The 24,479-nt window shown below is 35.2% G+C and overlaps 1 protein-coding gene across 4 annotated transcripts in view; it reads left to right on the top strand.

Annotated features, from left to right (window-relative positions):
• The window catches only part of inpp4b (inositol polyphosphate-4-phosphatase type II B), a 333,119-nt gene that overhangs the window by 198,955 nt on the left and 109,685 nt on the right, over window positions 1-24,479 (top strand). For all 4 annotated transcript variants that reach the window (XM_056456463.1, XM_056456462.1, XM_056456465.1 and 1 more), the window contains one exon: window positions 17,994-18,098. In XM_056456463.1, the coding sequence (XP_056312438.1) occupies window positions 17,994-18,098 (105 nt within the window). The remainder of the gene's footprint in view (window positions 1-17,993; window positions 18,099-24,479) is intronic.

Here is a 24,479-nt window from a genome sequence, read left to right as displayed (position 1 = left end):
ACAACTATGTGTTTTTAAAATCTGACCAGTCCTTCTGGAAACCCAACGAGACAAGTGCTTTTTATGTTTGCTTAGTATTTCTTCTATACCATGGACGTTGATTTCATATTCAAGTTGGTATAATTACAAACTACAGTAACATTCACAGGACATTGCAAAGAGGTTTTTGTGACATCCTATTGGGAGTTAATGGTAATACACAATCTTCTTTAATGATTATTTTGGGTTGCATTTAAATAAACATAAAATAGCCTTCCCAGAGCACTTTGGGAGTCAGAAACTGTTCTGTGGGAATGCAGAAGTTAGTTATATTTTTTGCAGTATTTTTAATTTCGAAATAGAGCTTTGGTGAAATAATGAAGAGGGCACTTCAAAGTTGCAGGATTTGCTATTAATAATGTTGTTTTGAGTAAAAGTTTCCTTTGTCTTTTGTATTATAAACTTCTGATAACTAATCTGGTGTTATTCTTGTGTGTATTACGCATACACTTATCGGTCACTTTTTTAGGTACACCTTACTTGTACCAGGTTGGACTCCCTTTTGCTATTCAGAACTGCCTTAATCCTCCATGGCATAGATTCAACAAGATACTAGAAATATTCCTCAGACATTTTGGTCCATATTGATATCCATGATGGGAATCTCCCTTTTCACCACACCCCAAAGGTGCTCTATTGGATTGAGATCTGGTGACTGTGGAGGCCATTTGAGTACAGTGAACTCATTGTTATGTTCAAGAAACCAGTCTGAGATGATTCGAACTTTATGATGTGGTGCGTTATTGTGCTGGAAGTAGCCATCAGAAGATGGGTACACTGTTGTGATAAAGGGATAGACATGGTCAACAGCAATACTCAGGTAGGCTGTGGCGTTGACACGATGCTCATTTAGTACTAACGAAAATCCCAGTAGATCAGCAGTTTCTGAAATACTAAGATCAGCCTGTCTGGCACCAACTACCATGCCATGTTCAAAGTCACTTAGATCACCTTTCTTCGCCATTATGATGCTATGTTTGAACTGCAGCTGGTCACCTTGACCATGTCTACATGCCTAAATGCATTGAGTTGCTGCCAAGTGATTGACTGATAAGAAATTACGTTAACGAGCAGTTAGACAGGTGTACCTAATAAAGTGGCCGGTGAGTGTATATGTGTGCATGTGAAATAAGTAGAAATACAAATATGCAATAAATAAATATATATATATATATATATATATATATATATATATATATATATATATATATATATATATATATATATATATATATATATATATATATATATATATTGTCTCTAATAATAAGTCTAAAGTCATGTAAAAATTGGCCTATTGTCAATATAATCATTCTTTTGCAGCCGAGTATTTGCTTATGTGGGAAGCTGCTGTGTAATAAGCCAGATAATATACATCCAGCCAGTAGTTATCGCAAAATAAATGCCCCCCTCCAGGGTGATAGAGGACCTCTCTGCTCTGTGTTTGCATTTATTCTGCTGTAACAACAGGCTGGATGTGCATTATTTATATGCAAATATGTACAAGATAATCTCAGGGTTTTGTTTTTCCGGTGCATATAGAGGATGTGCTATGCTGACAGTACAATTAGGATGCCAAAACCTCTGCAGCTGAAGGGATAAAGCATAAAAACAGAACTTAAGAAATAGAAGAACTAGTCAGTGTTAGTGATAGACTAGTTGGCTTTGGTTATCATCGACAGGAGCTGTGTATGTTCCTGCTGTCCTGTGGGATGTTGTCATAATCCGCTCACCGCAGTGCCACTGCAGAGTATTAATTATTGATATCTAATGTTATCAGTTATAACAGGGTTGGCAACTTGTGGCTTGAGAGCGTGTTTGGTTTCCAGCAGATCTGTCCTCATGTCGCCCTCTTCACCTCAGGCCAGGTACTGCAGGCGTTAATATGAAGAAACTTCTGTGGTGTTTTGTTTTTTTCGCCTTTGCTTTAATTCATTTTTAATTAGACAAGGCTGACTCGGGGTACTTGAGAGTGTGTTAACTAATGAATTAATCATTTTGTGTTAGCATTGTTTGCAGCCGGTGGAATTAGAGGCACTGGGAGCTAATCCTGTTGTTTGTCAGTCCTCCAGCGGGACTGTGCGGCCCGCGGTGGAGAAACCCACAAACTCTCACCGCAGACACAGACGAATCCAAGCAGAGACTCTGTGCCTCCCAATACATAAAGGGGAATCAAAATAATTAGTTTGGAGGCTTTCTGGAAAATTCACTCATCATTTTGCTCTCTTACCTCAAGTCACAACTGACTATATATGACTATGTTTGTTTTATTATGTAAAAATGTACAAAAGGAGACATTTGGATACTTGATAGAAGTTTTAAATGAGTTTTTTTGGCATTTTTATACAGTTGAAGTCAATTATTTGCCCTTCTGTAAGTTTTTAAATCACAAATATTTCCCAAATGATGTTTAACAGAGCAAGGAATTTTTCACAGTATTTCCTATAATATTTTTTCTTCTGGGGAAAGTCTTATTGGTTTTATTTTGGCTAGAATAAAAGCAGTTTTGAATTTTTTATAAAACATTTCTAGATCAATATTATTAGCCCCCTTAAGAAATATATATATTTTTTCGGTTGTCTACAGCAGTGTTTCCCAACCCTGTTCCTGAAGGCACACCAACAGTCCACATTTTCAACCTCTCCCTAATCAAACACACCTGAATCAACTTATCATAACATCAGAAGAGACTCCAACACCTGAAGTTAATTGGTCAGAAAAGGGAGACATCCAAAATATGTACTGTTGGTGTGCCTCCGGGAACAGGTTTGGGAAACACTGGTCTACAGAATGATCCATCGTTATACAATGACTCCGAGTTCATCTGATCCACTTCTTGATCTACTGCTTTGGAACTGGCGCAGTTGATGAGTGGCGCAGTGTGTAAAAGTTGAAATTCTTATAACTTGACATGGCATATTAAAAACATAAAGCTCAATAAATGTGGGACAATAGAAAAATTGTGGAAAAGGAGCAAGTTGGAATGGGAAATTTGAATGTTTTATAAATATACACTATTGTGGTTGTACTTTTATTAAGGATGCATTAAATTAACCAAAAGTTAAAGTAAATTATATATACACAGATACAGATTTTATTCATTCATTCATTTTCTTTTCGGCTTAGTCCCTTTATTAATCTGAGGTCGCCACAGCGGAATGAACCGCCTACAGATTTTATAATCATGAAAAAAAAAAACACTGAAATTATTAATCAACATAATTTTCAATAATAATAATAATAATAATAATGATATTAATAGGTTTCCCTGCTGGTTGTCGGTTCATTCCACTGTGGCAACCCCTCATAAATCAGCGACTAAGCCGAAGGAAAATGAATAACATTATTAGGCTAATAATAGTTTCTCAATTTGAGTTGAATCACACAGACACCTTAGACTGCTTTCAATAATAATTCTATAAATAATATGAACAATAATAATATGAAGTTGATGATGATAATAATAGTAGTATGCTAATAATAGTTGTACTTCATTTCAAAACCACCAACAATTGTTCTTTTAATTTAACATCTGAATCACACAGACATCAAACTTAGACTGTTTTCAATAATAATAATATGAATATGAATACTATTGATAATAATATTATTCAGAATTATAATACTAATAGTAATAGGCTAATTATAGTTTCATAATTTCAAAGTTTGTTCAAAAATTGTTCTTGTCATTCAACATCTGAATCACACAGACACCTTAGACTGTTTTCAATAATAATAATATGAATACTATTATTAATAATATTCAGAATTATAATACAGTAATAGGCTAATTATAGTTTCATATATTCAAAGTTTGTTCAAAAATTGTTCTTGTCATTCAAAATCTAAATCACACAGACACCTTAGACTGTTTTCAATAATAATTATATAAATACAATGAATAATAATAAAAATAATATGAATAATCATAATAATAATAATAATAATAGTAATAGGCTAATAATAGTTTCTTAATTTCAAAACCCACCCACATTTGTTCTTGTAATTCACACAGACACCTTAGACTGTTTTCAATGATAATAATTATAATATGAATACTATGAATAATAATAATATGAATTATCATAATAACCATAGTAACAGGCTAATAATAGTTTCTTAATTTTAAAACCCAGCCCAATTTGTTCTTCTATCATGGCACTGCTGCAAAAATCTGCTTTTTTAACCCATTTAAGGGTGTATGGGTTTTGGTGGCGAGTAAATTAAAACCAAATTGTTTTGTTTTGGAGACGCTGTTTGTTCCCTGTCGGCTTTAGCTGCCTCACATAAACATAAAAACAGCTTATTAAGCCTCAGACGCTGATTTGTTTGTGAAACCACCGACCGTCTGCTCTGCTCAAGCCTCCAGGCCGCAGACGCCACAGCTTTACTCCTGCTGGTGCTGCTTTGATGAGAGGAAAAGCCTAAAAACACTCCACACAGGAGACCAGCAGTGAGGCAGGAGAACATCTGAATCACACTGACGCCTTAGACTGACAGACATGAAACTGACGAGAGAAACAAGCACAGATATAAAGGCACCAGCAGTCAGGTCTAGAAGTAAAACCTCCATTCTGTTTCTCCATAGCGAAGGCTGAGGCTGTTAGCTGATTGTTGAACTTATCTCTTTATATTAATTCAACCAATTTTTATAACATTCATTCATTCATTTTCTTTCGGCTTAGTCTCCATTTCAGATATCGCCACAGCAGAATGAACCACCAACTATTCCAGCATATGTTTTACGCAGCGTATGCAGTTCCAGCTGCAACCCAGTATTGGGAAACAACCATACACTCATACACTACGGCCAATTAAGTTCATTTAGTTCACCTATACCGCATGTTTAAGGGCTGTTGAGGAAAACGGAGCACTCAAAGGAAACCCACGTGGACTTGGAGAAAACATGTAAACTCCTCACAGAAATGCCAACTTGCCCAGCCAGGACTCAAACCAGTGACCTACTTGCTGTGTGGTGACAGTGCTAACCTCTGAGTCACCGTGCTGCCTTTTTTATTACATGTTTTGTTTAATAGCATTTTTAGTGCATATAAAAAAAATCCACCAATCGAAGCAAAGCATGCCAAATATATATTTAGCCCCGCCTACTCAGCACAAATGATGTAATCTACACATATTTTGTCTAGCACAGTGTTTGTAATATATATTTAGGGCTCCGAATGTGACGGTTTTAGTGGAAATTGCGCCCATAATTTTATTTATGCGACCTTAAAATATATTAGGGAGCTTCTAAATAATTATTATTATTACTTTAAAATAAAGTAACCATGAAAAAATGTTGGTTGTTGATTATATATGGTCACACTTTACAACACTCATGCTATTACAACACTCAAAAAAATGATGTTTGTTCAAACTACTTATGTAAAATGAGCTGAAACAACACAATTCTTAAGAGTTTTTTGGGACAACTTGATTAATTTAGGTTCAATCTACTTAAATTTGTAAAAACTTAGTTAAAGTTAAATTAATTATTTCATGTTTCCCTAACACAAATCGATTGTGTGGAACCCTCAGTAATAAGCAGATTTTAGGATTTTCATTTTAGGGGGGCTCAGCTCCTTATAAGGTAAAAAAGAAAATTATATATATATATATATATATATATATATATATATATATATATATATATATATATATATATATATATATATATTACATTTATAAATGGTAATTTAATAGTAATACACTTAAAAATGTTTGTTTAATGGGTTGTCTACTGTATTACATAGACAGGCACAGCCATTTGAGTTCTGAAAAAGCCAAATAGGCTCAACCCCCCTGTTTATTGTAGTAAAAACCACTTTCTATATTCAAGTGCATTGTTTGTTTCCATATATGAAATAAATAAACTACCACTTCTTAAATTAAATGACACACACACATAAATATATATTTTTAAACTTACAGGATAATTCACATATTTCACGATCTGAATGATAATAGTAAATAAGATGTATTTTTTTAATACTAAACAACACTTGATGTTTCTATTTCTGTCAGTGACAGTTTAAACAAGTACATTCTCTAAATGGTTCTGTCACTGTGTTTAATCCTTTCTGTGCAAGACTGTATGGTGTAGTTAATGCCACACGAACTGTAAAGTGTTTAATATTGGTACTTCATTTTGAAATAAAAATAGCTAAATGTTCATAAAGAGTTACATTTTTCGCTGGAGGAAACAGCTGTGCTGATGAGGTGAACTGCGAGAAAACCCGACTGCTCCTCCGTGACATTGAGATACAGGTGATACAAGATTATCTATATCAAAGAACTGCAAATAAGCGGATATTATAACAATTTATTAATAAACACCCACCTCAATCTCTCGCTGTCCATGACTGTGATTTACTGATCTAATGAAAACAAAAGACGGGGAGGAGTCAAATTTTGGCATCGTTTTCATATCAAATTTAAAGGGTACCGAGACGATAACAGTTTTATGAGCTAATCGCAAAAGTTTTAGGGGGGGCTGAGCAGAAATATTGAGGGGGTACAGCCCCCCTAAAATATACATAGCAATGCCCATGGTAATAAGGATAACTGATGTAGAATAAGATCATACTTTACAAGTGTTAATAAACAGACATTATTATAATAAAAAGCAGGTAATAAGCCACTAGTTTATAGTTAGATTAGGTATTTAATCCAAAGTGTTAACAGATATTTTCATATATTTAATTTCAGCTCGTTTCCGAGAAAATGTAAAAATAATATTTTAAAAATGACCAAAAACTGTAACAAAATTGCTAACATTTGTACTAAATTCAAAAAGATATATAAAATATAAAACAAAACAAACATTTGAATTATTAAAAAATAAAAAAATATATATATATATTGGTTGGTTAATAGCATGAATTGTACATTCTAATCAAGTGTGACCCGTAATGGGGTATATGCACACAGACTTTCAGTCAGCCAGCCTCAGGGATTCCAGTGAATTGTCATCCCATACAAAATCGCCACGTTTAAGATCTGATTTCTTTGAAAAACAGCAATCTTCACTGCGCGTTAGATATCCGATATAAAGTGGGTCTCAGACTAAACAAGAAGCACTGCATTAAATTACATTTCTCAGCACCATGTCTTTAAAATAAGGAAATTTATTTTACCCCAGTATTTTCAATGGAATTTCTGCACTAGCTTGCAGCTAATGACAGCCTGCGTTTAAACGGTCTTACGTCTCTTTTTACACATTAACAATCAATGCATGCTTCAGTCTATTAAACTGATTCTATTTGAATCATATTACAACATCGCTGCTGTAAAAGGAACCTTATGAAATTGCAAATAGTCATATAAAGCTTTCACTGGAAGTTCATCATTGGCTGAAAAACACTAGCTGTGCATATAGCCAATTTATAATAGGTCAAATTATATATAAACAATATAACAATATAAACAATATAATAAATCTAATTCAGACACTGTTCTGAAACTTTGCTTGTGAGAGTTGGCAACAGTGTTTTAGTCACTGCGTCCAGCACTAAAGCAAGTGGACGGATGGTCAGTTTTTCGCAGGGTTTCCCTCGGCATCACCTGTCCCGTACAGATGGTGTGTGTGATGGGTGTAATTCCTCCGTCATGCGCGGCTGCTTGGCCTCTATTAGCCCACGTCTCAGGAGAAACACATCTGTGTGACGGACAGATCCAGCCGCAGTGAAGGAGGAAGAATAATGCTAAACTAGCCGTATAAGTGCTCGGTGCATGAATGTCACTTAAAGAGCTCTTATTATGGCCTTCGTACAAGACGTAATTCATGTCTCAAGTGTCTCAGGAAAATGTGTGTGTGAAGTTTCAGCTCAAAATAAGCCAGAGATCGTGTATTAAATCACGCTATGTTGGATGGAGGCAGTGTAGTGCAGGGGTTTTCAAACTTTTAGGACACACGCCCCCCCCGCCACATATTACTTGCTGCGTTTAAGGTGCGTAGCATTGATGACATTGAAATATAAATATAAAGCTTAACTGATTCAGTGTGATGGCTGAACCTGTTTCTGTAAGCTCAACATGGCTGGATTCCTGACACGACTAACCGTAAATCATCTTCCACTGTCTATAAGTGTGAGCCATACTTGCTTTTGATGTAGGTACATACAGAAAATGCTGCTTCACAAAGCCAAGATTGCAGAGCCCTGACGGTGTGGTTGAGTCGAACATTGAGTACATTTACATTTGCAACAATACTTGAATACGATTTTAATACAATTATCACAATACTTTGATTAAGTCTACCATGGTCATTTTTTGATTACCTTAATCCCACAACTCATAACTGAACTAAACAGAAATGGAAATAAGATGTGGAGTATGCATATCTTAGTGGCATTATTGAAGTAAACAATCTAATCAAACTATTACCGTCATGTAGGACGTTTCGCCATATTTTCCGACAAGATCCACACACGGCTGTCAATAAAGGACTGCACACACACACACACACACACACACACACACACGCACACACACACACACACAAACACACATCGCGAAATGCAGAAGTTTTTTTCTTTCCATTCGGCGTCATTAAATTCCATTAAAACAACACTCTTCCACCAGTCCTTACTCCTTATTTGCTCCTCAAACTTGCACACCCCACAGTTTAAAAAACCCTGCTGTACACTGAAAAAAGTGTAGCATGCAAAACTGTTGCAAACAATTTATGTGTGTTAAATTTGAACAAACTAATTAAATTGAGCAATGTTCAACTTAATTTGTTTGTTTAAATTCAACCCAAATAAATTGTTTACAACCACTAAACGTAAAAAAAAATTTGTAAATCCAAGGAATCATCTTTGAATAATTTTTTTCAGTGTAGTGTACTAAAGTATATACAGTTCAAGTCCTTCTGTGAATTTCTTTTTCTTTTTCAAGGAATTTTTCACAGTATTTCCGATCATAATTTTTCTTCTGGAGAAAGTTTTATTTGCTTTAATTTGGCAAGAATAACAGCAGTTTTTAATAATAATAAAAAAAGAACATTTAAAGGTCAATATTATTAATCCCCTAAAACAATATTATTTTTCAGTTGTCTACAAAACAAACCACGGTTATACAATGACTTGCCTAATTACCCGAACTTGCCTAATTAACCTAATTAAGCATTTAAATGTCACTTTAAGCTGTATAGAAGTGTCTTGAAAAATATCTAGTCAAATATTATTTACTGTCATCATGGCAAAGATAAAATAAATCAGTTATTAGAGATGGGTTATTAAAACTATTATGTGTAAAAATGTGTTGAAAAAGTCTTCTCTCCGTTAAACAGAAATTGGGGAAGAAATATACAAGAGGGCTAGTAATTCTGACTTGTAAATTGAGCTTGATTAAGTTAATGAGAGTGGCAGTTTGCTATGTTATTGAATGATTAGTGTTCATTTAATTAGTGCTGGTGCGGTGCCGCTGCATAATAAAAAAACAGAGGTCTTTGGTGTTACTAAACAAAATAAATCAAGGTTTTTGTTCATTTGTGTGGATGAAAGATATGGCGTTGTGTTAAATAGCGGCTGAAAGCCTACAAATATCCCGCGGAGTGAAATTGCAGACCTTCAAAATCATCCGTCACACTGCAGGACTGTTAAAGGGAAGTAGTTTGAGGGAGAAAAAAAAGTGATGCATCTACAAAACTTCCTTAGGAAACAGAAAGGTTTATGTTCATTTGTCAGCTACGTAAACACAATAGCACTTTACATTTTAGGGATTTCCATAAGAAAGCCTGCAGTCTCATTATTTCTGTCCTGTCGGACTGTTTTTCTCCCAAACGCAGCAGCACATAATAATGAGAGTTCAGAGAGATACCTTAGAAACCTGTGCTGAGTCCTGTTACTGCAGTATCATTCATTCATACATTTTCTTTTCGGCTTTATTAATCTAAGGTCGCCACAGCGGAATGAACCACCAACTTATCCAGTTTATGTTTTACGCAGCAGATGCCCTTCCAGCTGCAACCCATCACTGGGAAACATCCATACACACTCATTCACACACATACACTACAGCCAGTTTTGTTTACTCAATTCACCTATACCACATGTTTTTAGACTTGTGGGGGAAACCGGAGCACCAGGAGGAAACCAACAGGGAGAACATGCAAACTCCACACAGAAATGCCAACTGACCCAGCCGAGGCTCAAACCAGCGACCTTCTTGCCGTGAGGCGATTGTGCTACCCACTGCGCCACCATGCTGCCCACTGCAGTGTCACTCAAAAATATATATCTTTAATAGTTTGATTTTTTTTGCTTTATATTTTAAATATCTTTTAAAATTTAAATTTAAAATGTATATAATTTAAAAATTTTGCATTTATCAGTCATTTTTTAAATATTGTTTTGAATTTTTTCAAACTGAAATTAGATAAATGAAAATATCTGGTAACACTTTACTACTAGTTAGCTGCTTATTAATAGTAGTAGGTTTTAGTAGTAGTAAAGTAGTAGGTTTAAAGTAGTAGGTTTAGGTTTGGGATTAGGGATATAAAATATTATACTTTTATAAGTGCTAATATACAGTTCATATCTTAATAATAGACAATTAATAAATAAATGTGATATCTAACTCAAAAAATAGAATAGCAATGAAAATAGTTAATATGCTCCTTTAATGTCTTTGCATATAATGTTTATACACTTGTGTTTTTAATAACTTTTTAAGCATTTAATAACTTTTGTTAACCAAAATTGAAAATATATGTATACAATATTCGTATGCAAACTGATAATTATGTACCCTATCTTCCGTTTTTTGTTTGTTTTCCCTTTATCTTTTCTTGTTTATTCCTTTTTGTTAAGAAATTTGATGTGCTTTTATTGTAAAATGAAACTGTACATGCTGGTTCTTATTAGTAAAGCAAAAAAAATATTTAAATAAAGTAAATACAAGTAATAAGCCACTAGTAAATGGCATGAATTGTTACCTAAACAAAAGTGTTACCAAACTGTGTATTATTAATAAATGTGCCTGCTAGATGTTTTGCAAAAAAACTCAAATCATTCTCATACAGAAATCAGATTTATGGCTGTATATAAATATCTTTATTAAAACTAAGGGTAATATATTTGAACAAATATTTGTAATTCTAATGGTATTCTATATATATGGGCATTTTAGTAATATATTTCCAACATAGGCTCATTCTGAAAATGTAACACTATATACATTTCTGGAGATCGTGAATTATGTAGTGAGATGTACAAATGGCTGCATTTCGTCTTTAAAATGAACTCTTTTCCAGCTTACCAGCTGACCCCTTACCTCAGTGTGAATAACTTTTCCGTTGTTAAAATCAGTCAGTCAGTGAGTCAGTCGACAGTGGCCTCTGGTGGATCTACGCGAGATCAGCTGGTGCGAATGGAACTCGCAAGAGAAATTTGACATCTCAAAAAGCGGACACAGCGGCCTCTGGTGGATTCCCCCCCCAAAAAAAACCTGCAAAAAAATATAGCTTCTGGGACATATTTGGTGCTCCCCAGAAATGTATATAGGGGTACATAATCAGAATGAGCCTGGGTTGCACAGTTGAAGTGTGAATTATTAGCCCCCCTGTTTGTTTTTTCCCCAAATTTCTGTTTAAAGGAGAGCAGATTTCTTCAACACATTTCTAAACATAATAGTTTTAATAACTCATTTCTAATAACTGATTTATTTTATCTTTGCCATGATGACAGTAAATAATATTTGACTAGATATTTTTCAAGACACTTCTATACAGCTTAAAGTGACATTTAAAGGCTTAACTAGGTTAATTAGGTTACCTAGGCAGGTTAGGGTAATTAGGCAAGTCATTGTATAATGATGGTTTGTTCTGTAGACTATCGGAAAAAATCAATAGCATAAAGGGGCAAATAATTTTGATCTTAAAATGGTGTTTAAAAAATTCAAAACTGCTTTTATTCTAGCTGAAATAAAACAAATAAGACTTTCTCCAGAAGAAAAAATATTATCAGACATACTGTGAAAATTTCCTTGCTCTGTTAAACATCATTTGGGAAATAATTAAAAAAGAAAAAACTATTCAAAGGGGGGCTAATAATGCTATCTTCAACTGTATGTATCACATATATGTAGATATGTTACTTGTATAACAGTATATGTGAAATCCAAATATGAACTTGTGAGTTCATATGAATTTTGAGTTTGGTAGGCAAAAACTCAACTTATTAACAAATAAATAAAATTATAACTATATAGACTATGGTTTTGGTTTTATACCAACTAAAAGACAATTAGTCTGTGTGCGTCTCTTTAAATGCAAATGAGTTGCTGACAATTGCTGGCAATTTGAAGCATTTTGTGTTTAAATTCCTGATATATAGTCTTCTTTAAGACAAAAAGAAGACTCTGATAGACAGAGCATTGTGTGTGAGTATTAAGCTAAGTTTTCTTTTGTGTCAAATCAGATTTTCTTTTCTGAGAAACTGAGGACTACAATGGAGGTTTTTGAGCGCGTTCAGAAACAGTGCTTACTGATACACAGAATAAATAACTCCCACTGGAGCCACTTCATTGTTCTTGTTAGAAAACTTTTACACAAAGAGCGAGTAGCACTTTATGATAAATATATATTAGATGATGCATATACACATGAGATTAAGATGCATGAGCGTCCTGATAAAAGACGTTTTATTTATAAGTGGGCTCGCTTTGAAGCTGTAGCTTTTCAGACTACAAACTACTCTTAATTTAAAAGTATGCTATATATTTTAGGTTTTTAAATATAATAGATGTGAAATATTTCTACATAATACTTTTTGTATAATATTTACTTTAAAAGACAATCATTTTTTTTGCTCTCTGTTCAAACTAATTTAAAAATAAATAAACTGGAGGGGGGCATTTATTTTGCGATAGCTACTGGCTGGATGTTTATTATCTGGGTTATTACACAGCGGCTTCCCACTTGTATGCAAAATAATGACTATATTGACAATAGGCCAATTTTACATGACTTTAGGCCTTAATTATTGGAGAAAAATATATATTTTTATACATATTATATATATTTGTACATATTTGTATATATATCTACTTATTTCACTGTACATATATATAATACATAGCAGAATAATACCAGAATAGTTATCAGAAGTTTCTCAAATTTACCACAATATAAACTTTTACTCAAAACTTACTTATTAATAGCAAATGCTGAAAACTGATGGAAACATTGAAATGGACTTTATATTTTTTTTTGTAAATTTAAAGTCCAAATTTAAAGTCCAAAACTTGTTAATTTGTAAAATATGTTTTGTTCTTAAATTGTTTTTTATTGTTTATTAATGTTTCAGGTCTGTAATAAATAAGTAAATACAGTACACATCAGTAAATAAACTATATATACTAAGTCAACACGTCACCATTTTTCTCAGAAAACATATTTCTAAAGATGCTGTTGACTTGAAATTTCCACCAGATGTTGGTAACAATTAAAAAAAATCCATATATAGGGCGGTGTAGAAAGGCAGTGAAAGCCCAGACAGCAGCTGAAATCTCTCACTATAGTTCTTCAGCAACCCTCTGTCCTCTCTCTGTGTAATTGAATATTCGCTGCTTCAGTCTAACATCTACATTAGCAGGATGATGAAGATGAAACCAGGGTGGACATTTCAGCAAGACAATGATCCAAAACACAGCCAAGGAAACTCTCAAATGCTTTCAGAGTAAGAAAATCAAGCTGTGGAATGGCCCAACCAATGCCCTAACTGAAATCCAATAGAAAATGCTAAATAAAGCTCACATTTGATAGATGAGACCCACAGAACCATCAAGGTTTTTACACTCACACCAGAGCAAAGCATGTGACTTCATTCTCCATATGAGAGGCGTCTTTAAGCTGCCATCAGAAAGATTTAAATGCGTTTCTAATATGTCGATTTTGCTTTATATTTATATTTAATACCCAGTAGTAGTTAGTGTATCATTTAATTAAGTGAGATGTTTCTACATAACCTTTTTGGTAGTGTACTTAATTTAAAACTAGTGTTTAAAAAAGAATTTATACATGATATTTTAGTCATTAATCTTTAGTTATTGTTTAATGATATTTTAGGTGTAAAAATAAATGTAAAGGCAGTATATATCAGTTTGTAATAGTAATAAAGTACAGAAACTTAAAGTACCTATACTTTATGTAATTGTTTAAATATTGCTTTATATTTAATAACCAGTATTAGTTAACATATCCTTTATTTGTCTATTTATTTATCCCATGGTCTATTCTTAATATTTCTTTGTCTGCTCAGGACGCAGCTGCTCAGATAATTTACTCACTTTGAAAGTTGTTATTAGAGCTGCTAACATTTCAAAGCCTCTTTGTTGCCTGCATTTGCATATTTTACACTGACGCCATCAAAAGCCTGCCGTGTGTCGCCGGCCGATATTCGCCTCTCCGTAGGGCTTACAGTATCCCTTTCTTAACATTTTAATTGCCTTGTTTTCGTACAAAGCAGGTGGTGCTTAATTCTGCAAAATCCCGCTCTTAGTGGATTGAAGAACAAATGAGCTGTTGTTTGTGAGAGTGATCTGTCTGCAATCAGATGTGTGTGTGCGTGTGTGTGTTGCTGTATCGCACATTAATGCAGAGACAGTCACTTGAGGTCATCCAGGATCACTTTAATCCTTTATGAAAGACGTTTTCTTCACACGTGTAGTGAATGACCGCTTTGTTTTCGCCTCTCACTTTCAATTGATGTTTAATTGCCTTCATTTCATTCATTTAATCAGGCCGAAATTTTGATCATGGCTTTCAAATGCACCGCTATAGTGTTTTGCAACACACACCCACACCCACACACAAACACACAGTTGTTTAAATGTATCCCAAAACTCGTGCTTCGGATCACACCTGGCACAGGACACCAACATGATGTCATATTGACGTTGTACCCCAACGTACCCCAACGTCATGGGGACATTGGATTTTGCTTGGAAATGAAAACCGGGTTGACGTCAGAACCCAACACCAGGTCGCCGTCAATGTCTAATGCCCAACATAAAGTCAACCTAAAATCAACCAAATATCAACGTCTAGTCATGTTACACTTTGATGTTGCGTGGACGTTACCACTATGACATCTATCAGACATTGGATTTTGGTCACGTTTCAACACAACCTGAAATTAACCAAATATCAATGTAATTTGACATCGTTATTGGACGTCAAAAAAATGTTGTCCTTAGACGCTGGCTAGACATTAAATTTTGGTCACCTGGTGTCATGAACTAAATCTAACCTAATAATAACGCCTTATGATGTTGCCTGCTGGGCATTTTAGTTTTTGAAATCATGTTTTGGGTTCAAATGTTTATTTGGTTGCCAATTTTTACAAGAACACTTGTTGCTTCGTATGCTTTTGACAAAAATAAATTCATTAAATGACGTGCTGCATAAATAAAATATAAAAATATTAGTTTAGTTTAGTTTATTAAATTTAGAGAGCACTTTCAAAACAGCTAGGGCAGACCAAAGTGCTGTACATAAAATGCAAATAACAATAAGTGGTGAAGAAAATGAAGAAAATTCTACAAATGAAGAAACACTGCTTAATGAAGCAAGGGCAGACGAATTAAGAAACCTTAACAGCATGTTGTACTTGTTAAATACTTGTTAAAAGTTAAAAAGGACAAGTGAGTTTTAAGAAGAGATTTAAAAACAGGTAAAGTGATTTGTACAGGCAAACCATTTCAAAAATGAGGGCCCACCACCGAAAAAGCTTGGTCCCCCCTTCGTTTCAGCCTCGAAGTTGGGATTTTCAATAAATTAAGATTACAAGAACTTAAACTTCTCGGAGGGTTATAGGGATGCAGGAGAGCTGATAGATATTTAGGTGCCAAATTAGGCACTTGAACACAAACAGAAGAATTATAAACTGGATCCTGAATTGGATGGGAAACCAATGGAAAATGTTCTATTATTAATCATAAATACTATATTGGGTTAATAACTAGATTTGTTTTTGTTGTTGCTGTTTTCTATTTTCTATTTTTGTTATTAAAGACAGTCAAACAATTACAATGAGAGAAAGTTGAATTTAATAATCAAATTAGTGTGTTTTTGTCTCAATTCTTTTATTAAAAATGATAATCTTACATATTGTTATACCATCTTACATGTTGTTTTTCCATCTGCATTTAACCAATGAAGTAAACACTGCGATAATTCTGTGCATCTGATCGTTTAAACTCAATATGAAGAAAACTCAATTCAGATGTGTTTTAGAAACTCAAACTTTAGATTTTTTTTAAAATATTGATTTATTTCAGGGGTCACCAATCTCGGTCCTGGAGGGCTGGTGTCCCTGCAGGGTTTAGCTCCAACTTGCCTCAACACACCTGGCTGGGTGTTTCAAGTATACCTAGTAAGACCTTGATTAGCCTGTTCAGGTGTGTTTGATTAGGATTGGAGCTAAAATCTGCAGGACACCGGCCCTCCAGGAACAAGTTTGGTGACCCCTGATTTATTTGCTCTTTATTTATTTATTTATTTTTTGGGGGGGTTTTTAACTTTATTGGATAGGAAAGAAGAGTGTATTGACAGGAAAGCATGGGGAGCAGAGAGAGGGGAGGGATCAGCATAGAACCGCGAGGCAGGAATCGAACTCGGGTCGCCGTGAGCACCAGAGTGCATGTGTCGACACACTAACCACTACACCACTGGCACCGACTGCTCATTATTTTTGATTATTGGTGGTTCTAAACTGTCAAAAACGCTCTCAAAATGTTTACCATGGCTGCAGGAAAAAATAAAAGTTAACTTCATCTGAATTTTTCTGTAACTTTCATCTTTTTTATAACGGATGAAGGTTACAGAAGCAGTCTGTAAATCTGATTGACACAACATGAATCATACTTATTTTTTAAAGCGGAAAAATTTCTGATTTCAAAGAGTTTCCGTCCTTAAAGTTGGCAAATAGCCTACAAATAAGAAAAAACTTTTTATGATACGAGTAAATGATATACTTAGGGGACATTCACACAGTTTTCCATTCCAATGTATTACTTTTCCATAGTTTTTTCTATATAAATACACTTTACAGATGATCGTTGTGTTCATTTTTGCAGTGTCTGCAAAATGTATTTTCAACTTTTACACACAGCCCCACTCATCAATGTCAGTTCCAAAGCAGTGGACCAATCAGTAGAACTCAGAGGCGGGGCATGTGTTGTGATCTTCTGTTTACAGTAGTAAGTTTGCGTGACGACTGTTTTATTTGACAACAACATGGCAGAGGAGGTAGTTTAAAAAATAAAACATTCTTGCACACTGCGTCTCATGTTTTTAGTCCCAAAAAAAATATTTCTAGTGGTTTCCCGACTCGTGGACCTTTTTGGATCCTTTTCCCTTTCTGCTCCCAATGCCTTCCTGTCTGTAATCTCCACTAGGCATGGGACGATAACTAATATTTTAAAGTTTACCGTGGTTTATAAAAGTCAAGGTATATATGAAGGTATATATACGATATATATGTATGGTTGTTTTTGCGACTATTTTATTTAGTTTTTTAGGGCAACAGTATCTCCAACAGAAAGGACCTTCCACATTAAAAGCTACTGGTCAGCACACGATACAGCAAACATTTGAAAAACCAGTCACTTATACACCAACATCCAAGCATCGTCAGACTCTTATACTAGTTTATGCCTATACCTATCCTAAGAAAAAATAAATAAATAAATAAAAAAAGCATAATTTCAGTAAACGGCCCCTTAATCTGCATATCACACATGTGCCGAACAGCAGATCCTGAATCAGTCATGATCTGCTGAAGCCCAAACGCACACACAGAGTCAGAATAAGATCAGCGGTGTGTTTGCATGAGGCAGATGGAGACAGAGAGCCGCTCTTTTGTCTGTCTGTGTGTGTTTGCTTTGTTCTTGAGCGATGGCTACAGCAGATTACATTGAAACGTTTGACTTTATGTGATCTTCTGCAGGCCCGTCGTTCAAGCCCAGCTGCAGCAAAGGCCAGAAGTATCTGGAGTTCATTCCCATCAACCTGCACACGCAGAGGATGAGGGTCACGTGTCCCAGGAAAACAGGTGCGTCCCCCACACACTGATCTGTTCAAGTTCTTTGGGTGTGTTTGGAAGGAAATATTCTTACAGCTTTGAAAAAGAAAACTGAATGTATGTAAGATTATTAGACTGATTTCTGCAGGAACCGTGTGACATTTAAGACTTTGAACCATAAGAATTTACATGTATATTGTACACTATCTGACAAAAGTCTTGTCATCGATCCCAGTTTTAAGAGCAACTAATAATAACTTGACTTCTAGTTGATCATTTGTAAAAGTGTCAGAAGGTCGATTTTCCTGATGAATCATCTGTTGAACTGCATCTCAATCATCACAAATACTGCAGAGGATCTACTGGAACCCACATGGACCCAAGATTGTCATAGAAATCAGTCAAGTTTGGTGAAGGAAAAATCATGGTTTGGGGTTACATTCAGTATGGGGGCGTGCGAGAGATCTGCAGAGTGGATGGCAACATCAACAGCCTGAGGGTATCAAGACATTTGTGCTGCCCATTACATTACAAACCACAGGAGAGGGCAAATTCTTCAGCAGGATAGAGCTCCTTCTCATACTTTAGCCTCCACATCAAAGTTCCTGAAAGCAAAGAAGGTCAAGGTGCTCCAGGATTGGCCAGCCCAGTCACCAGACATAAGCATTGTTGAACACGTCTGGGTTAAGATGGAGGAGGCATTGAAGATGAATCCAAAGAATCTTGATGAACTCTGGGAGTCCTGCAAGAACGCTTTCTTTACCATTCCAGATGACTTTATTAATAAGTGGTTTGAGTCATTGCAGAGATGTGGGTTTTCATACATTTGCCTTTCATACAAGTCACTTCTGATACCAAATGATCAACTAGAAGTCAGCTTATTGTTTGTTGTTCCTAAAACTTGGATAGGCGATAAGACTTTAGTCAGGTAGTGTATGTGTTTATGTGTGTCAATCTATAATAACTAGTTAACTTTCAATCTCATTCCATTGTAATTCATGTTTTTTGTTGCTTGTAGCACTGTTATATTAATAAATAAGTCTTTATTTTAGAATAGTTAAGATACTTAACAATAAGGTCCTAGTGTTTAATCAGGTGAACAAACAATAAAAGTTACATTTATTACTGTTAATATTCTTCTTTGTTAACATCAGTTAATAAAAATAAAGTCATTCATTCACAAGTCATCCTCAAGTCATTCATGTTAGCTCAGTGCATCAATTAGTGTTAAGCTTGTTATGTAATGTAACTTTCATTGTTTGTTTACTTGATTACACACTGGAACCTTATTGTTAAAGTATTTAAACCAGGGGTCATATCAGTGACTGACAATTCATAGGAGGGCCGCTTTATCATTCAAGCACAACAAAAAAGTGGAATCATTCTTCCACAGAGTATCAAAGCTCCTTCTTTTAGTTTATTTAGTTTATTTACATTTACTTTAACACATTGTAAAAAATGCAGAGTTCCCCACCATTCATTCATGTTGTCCCAACACAAATTAATTAAGTTAACTTAACACTTTTAACAATTTTTTGTGGAAGTTTTCCCAATGAAATATCAAGAACTGTGTTGTTTCAGCTTATTTTAAATTAGTAATTAATATCTATATTTTTTGAGTACACATTCAATTCAGCCAGCAGTAAAATTTTATGAATGCACATTTTTTTATACAAATCTTAATATGCATATTAGGAAAATCTATAAAATAGGTCCATTTGAATCGAATATTAGCAAAATGATCATATTTACACCACCAGCATAACGTGTAAGCCATGAAGATGTGTTTGTACAACACAATACAGGCGGTATAAAACTGATTATAATCAAATGACCCTTGAATATTTACAAAAATAGAGATTTAGTAAAAGTAGAGCACTAATGGACATATATTGCAATGTTTACTTCAGCCCCAGAAATAATCTGCATGTGTGTTATTCTCGACCGCACGCTGAGAGAAACCGAAAGTAACCCGAATATACCGTATAGTACTTTAAATGTCCAGTAGGTGGGGTCAAATCCACAAGTGGGTTTATGCGACTGCACAACAATGACAGAGATTCAAAAATACATGTTTTGTTGGGCCGAATGTCGTTATATTTTTGACGTCAGTTGCGGGGCGGATTGGGGGGGATGGGGGGGACTATTCTGAAATAAAGGCTGGTATTGAATATTAATATAAAAGTGCTACAAGCAACAACAACAAAAATATTACAATGGAATGAACAACTTTGGATGTTAATATTGCTATAGTAAATGCTGAACTCTGAATAATAATTGCTGTACAAGTATTGTTAATGATGTGTTCATGTCAATAAATACATGAATGTAAACTTACTAAATTTACTTAATTAAAAAAAGCATAATGTATTGATTATTAAATAATATTGCAATTTAAAATAGCTTTTTATTTGAATATATGTTAAAATGTCATGTATTCCTGTGATTCAAAGTTGGTACTCCTTAAAAATGTTATACGGGAAGTAATTATTATACAAACGTCTACAGAATTATGAAGCAGAGCAAGTTTTTAAAATTAATAATAATCAGAAATGCTTTTGTGCATCAAAATATCTTTATAGAATGATTTCTGACAGGTCATGTGACGCTGAATATTAGATGCTGAAAATTCAACGTTATGCTTGTTGTTGTAGTAAAATGGGAGTATGCAAAGCTTTTTTATCATGTTGTTTATTTTGCATTGGAAAGCAGTTAGCTGAAAACCTATTAGCAGAGCTCATTTTAGCAACCGAACTCTGCTGCTGTGCTTCACCCGTGGGTCCCAGTGGCAGGTGCGGGACAGTCAGCGGGGAGATGTTGACAGGTGCTCACTAAATGAGGAGATGACAGCACAACACCGTCATTCCTGACTGGACAAGATTCATGTCGGCGCTAAATCACTCACTGCAGCTGACAAGCAGTGAACAGAAATCCCGCTAGTGCGTCACACTGATGCTAACGTTCAGATGGTTTAGCTCCTTTTACTGTTTTGTAAATGAGGATGGTGTAAAATGTCATTTATTGCTCTGAGCTGTCAGCATCATAAACTAATTTTAGTGTCTGGTAATCCTTTAGAAATCATTCTGATATGCTGATTTGATGTGTCAGAAACATTTGTTATTAAGGTTAAATGTAGTTTTACTGGGACATGTGTGTACTTTTCAACACCTTTTGAGCTGGCTGGATGAGTTTAAAGACTGGGTTGAAAATTGGAAGGATGAGTAAATAATTAGGATGGATGGATGGAAAGATGGATGGATGCATGCATGGATTGATAGATTGGTGATTGGATGGATGGATTGTTAATGCAACAAATAATAGGTGGATTTTTTAATAAACAGATGGATGAAGTATGAATAGGTGGATGACTGGATGGATGGATAAATGGATGATTGGATAGATGGATGGATGAGTATGTGAAGGATGGATCCATAAATGGATGGAAAGATTTATAATAGAATGAATGATGGGTAAATGTTTGGATGGAGAGACAGATGATTATGGACGGGTGGATGACTAGATTGGTGTATGGATGGATGGATGGATGACTGGATGAATGGTTGGAAGATTGAATGGAGGAATGGGTATGAATGACTGTGGATTAATGTGGAAAAATTAATGGGTGAATAGATGAATGGATGGATGGATTACTGTGGATGAATGTGAAAAAAGCATGGATGCATGCTTTGATGGATGAATGGATGACAGAAGTATGGGTGTGTGGATGATTGGATGGATGGATGAATGAATGAATGAATGAATGAATGAATGAATGAATGAATGAATGAATGAATGAATGAATGGATGGATGGATGGATGGATGGATAGATGGATTGGATGGGTGGATGAATAGAGGTATGGGTGGGTGGATGATTGGGTGAATATATGGTGGATGTATTGCTGATTAATAATGCATGGATGGAAGATGAAACAGGATGGGTGGATGATAAGATGGGTGATTTGATGGATAGATTGTTAATGCAATATATGATGGGTGGATTTTGGATAAACAGATGAATGATGTAAGTATAAATGGGGAGATGACTGGATAGATGGATGATTGAATCAATGTATGGTGGATGTTTGGATGGAGAGATAGATGATGGAATATGGACAGGCGGATGACTGGATTGATTTATGGATGGATGGATGGGAATACAAAGGATGGGTGGATGAAAGAATGGATGGATGGATAATGGAAGTATAGGTGGATGATTGATGGATGGCTGATTGGATGAATGAGCATACAAAGGATGGTTTAGTGATTTGATGGATAGATAGATGGATGGATGGATGGATGGATGGATGGATGGATGGATGGATGGATGGATAGATGGAGGATGGAATTTTGGGTGGGGGTATGATTGAGTGGATATTTGATGGATGGATAGATGATTGGATGATGGAATGGAAGATGGGGGAATGATAAGTTTGGATAGATGGATTGTTAATGCAACAAATGATGGGTGGATTTTTGGATAAACAGATGAATGTTGTAAGTATGAATGGGTGGATGACTGGATGGACAGATGGATGGATGGTGGAATTACAGATGGGTAGACTATTGAATGGATGGGTGGGCAGATGATTGGATAAATGGATGGATGATGGAACGGAGGATGAGTGGATAGATGGGTGATTGGATGCATGGATTGTTAATGCAACGCATGATAGGTGGATTTTTAGATAAATAGATGGATGTTGTAAGCATGAGTGGGTGGATGACTGGACAGATGGATAGATGAATGATTTTATTGACGGATGGATGAGCATACAAAGCATGGATTAATGATTGGATAGATGCATAGATGGATGGAAAGATAGATAATAGAATGAATGATGTTTGGATGGATGGATGGATGGATGGATGGATGGATAGATGATGGAATATGGACAGGAGGATGACTGGATGGATGGATGGATTGATGGATGACAGAAGTATGGGTGGGCGAATGATTGGATGGATGATGGAAGTATGGGTGGATGGATGGATAGATGCATGATGGGTGGATGGATGATGGAAGTATGTGTGGGTGTATGATTGGATGAATGGATTGGTGATCTAAAGAATGTAATGATGGGTAGATGATTGATTGGATACACAGAGTGGATGATTGAATGGATGGATGAATGTGTGACTGTATGCATTGATGGGTGAATGGATGGAAGGATCATTGTAAGGGTGAATGTGTAGACAGATGGTTAGATGATGGAATGAATGTGTGGAGGAATGGATTATTGGTCTAATATTTGGACGGATGATGTGAATTATAATTGGATGATTGGATGGATGAGTGGTTTATGTGGCCCAGAACATGAATATAGAGGAGGAGGTGGTGTTTATAGGGGTCCTTGATCGCAAATGTTAAAATGATTATACTCCTGTACAGAAGAAAGTCCTCCACAATCTTAACACATGCATCTTAAGGATGACAGAGAGAGTGAAAGAGAAGAGCTGAATGACAGGATGAGAGTTTAAAAGCTGCTTGTCTTCATGTGTTAATGCTGCTCAGTTTTTAAGGCTCATTTCCTCTGTGTTTCTGGCCTGAGTAGTGGACAGCACTTCACAGGCTCCACGTCAGCATTCACACTAAATGTCACCCGTGTTTTTGTTTGTCAGTTTTTCCTGCTGGTGACAAGACACTTAGCTGTGCTTAAGTGCCATAACATGACAAATATTTAAGCCTTCTTGAAATGCCGGCTTTTTCGAAACACAGAAGTGTTTGCTAATCTTTCCAAACCTATTCACACATTCAGATGTCAAGTCCCGTCTTACATTTCTCACTGAATATCCTAAATCGCATTATAGAAGAACTGAGCATTTCACTTTAAACTAGAGCAGTCAATCACACTCAGTTGATCATCTGATTTATCATGTTGTTATAATTAAATTACAATCATCACTTTTTTTAAAAAGCATTAAAGTAGATTATCTAGAAATATGTTGTGTACATTAATGTGCAGTTTACCAGACCAAAGTATTGAATTTTAAAACGTTCACTGTCAGTATTGTAAAGAAGTTTCAGAAGGTTGTGGATTCATTTGCAAGCTTCTTTATTATAGTACCATAAACTGCAACACAGAAATATATAACACTTACTAAAATAGGCAAATGAGCACTAAAGCAGGCGTAATCAGTCCAGGCACACAGAGAAAAATCATAGGTGAGATTCCAGGCCATGGTCAGGGCAGTCAGATTACAATCACAATCTGAGAAAACAAGTTGGCAACCGAAAACACAGTCTGGCAATATAAAAAACCCGCTCAGAATGGTCTGCCAGTAAAACAAGACTTTGCAATGAACTGGCATTAGAGTCTGTATTTATGTGCTAGTAAAGATTGCCATCAGGTGCTTGACAGTCAGCACCAAATACAGGATTGTGGGATTTGGAGTCCAGAAACAGCTTTAAG

The sequence above is a fragment of the Danio aesculapii genome, chromosome 1 (genome assembly GCF_903798145.1).
Source record: "Danio aesculapii chromosome 1, fDanAes4.1, whole genome shotgun sequence".
NCBI lineage: Eukaryota > Metazoa > Chordata > Actinopteri > Cypriniformes > Danionidae > Danio > Danio aesculapii.
Note: the sequence above shows the minus strand (reverse complement) of the source record. Positions and strands in the feature narration are given on the sequence as shown.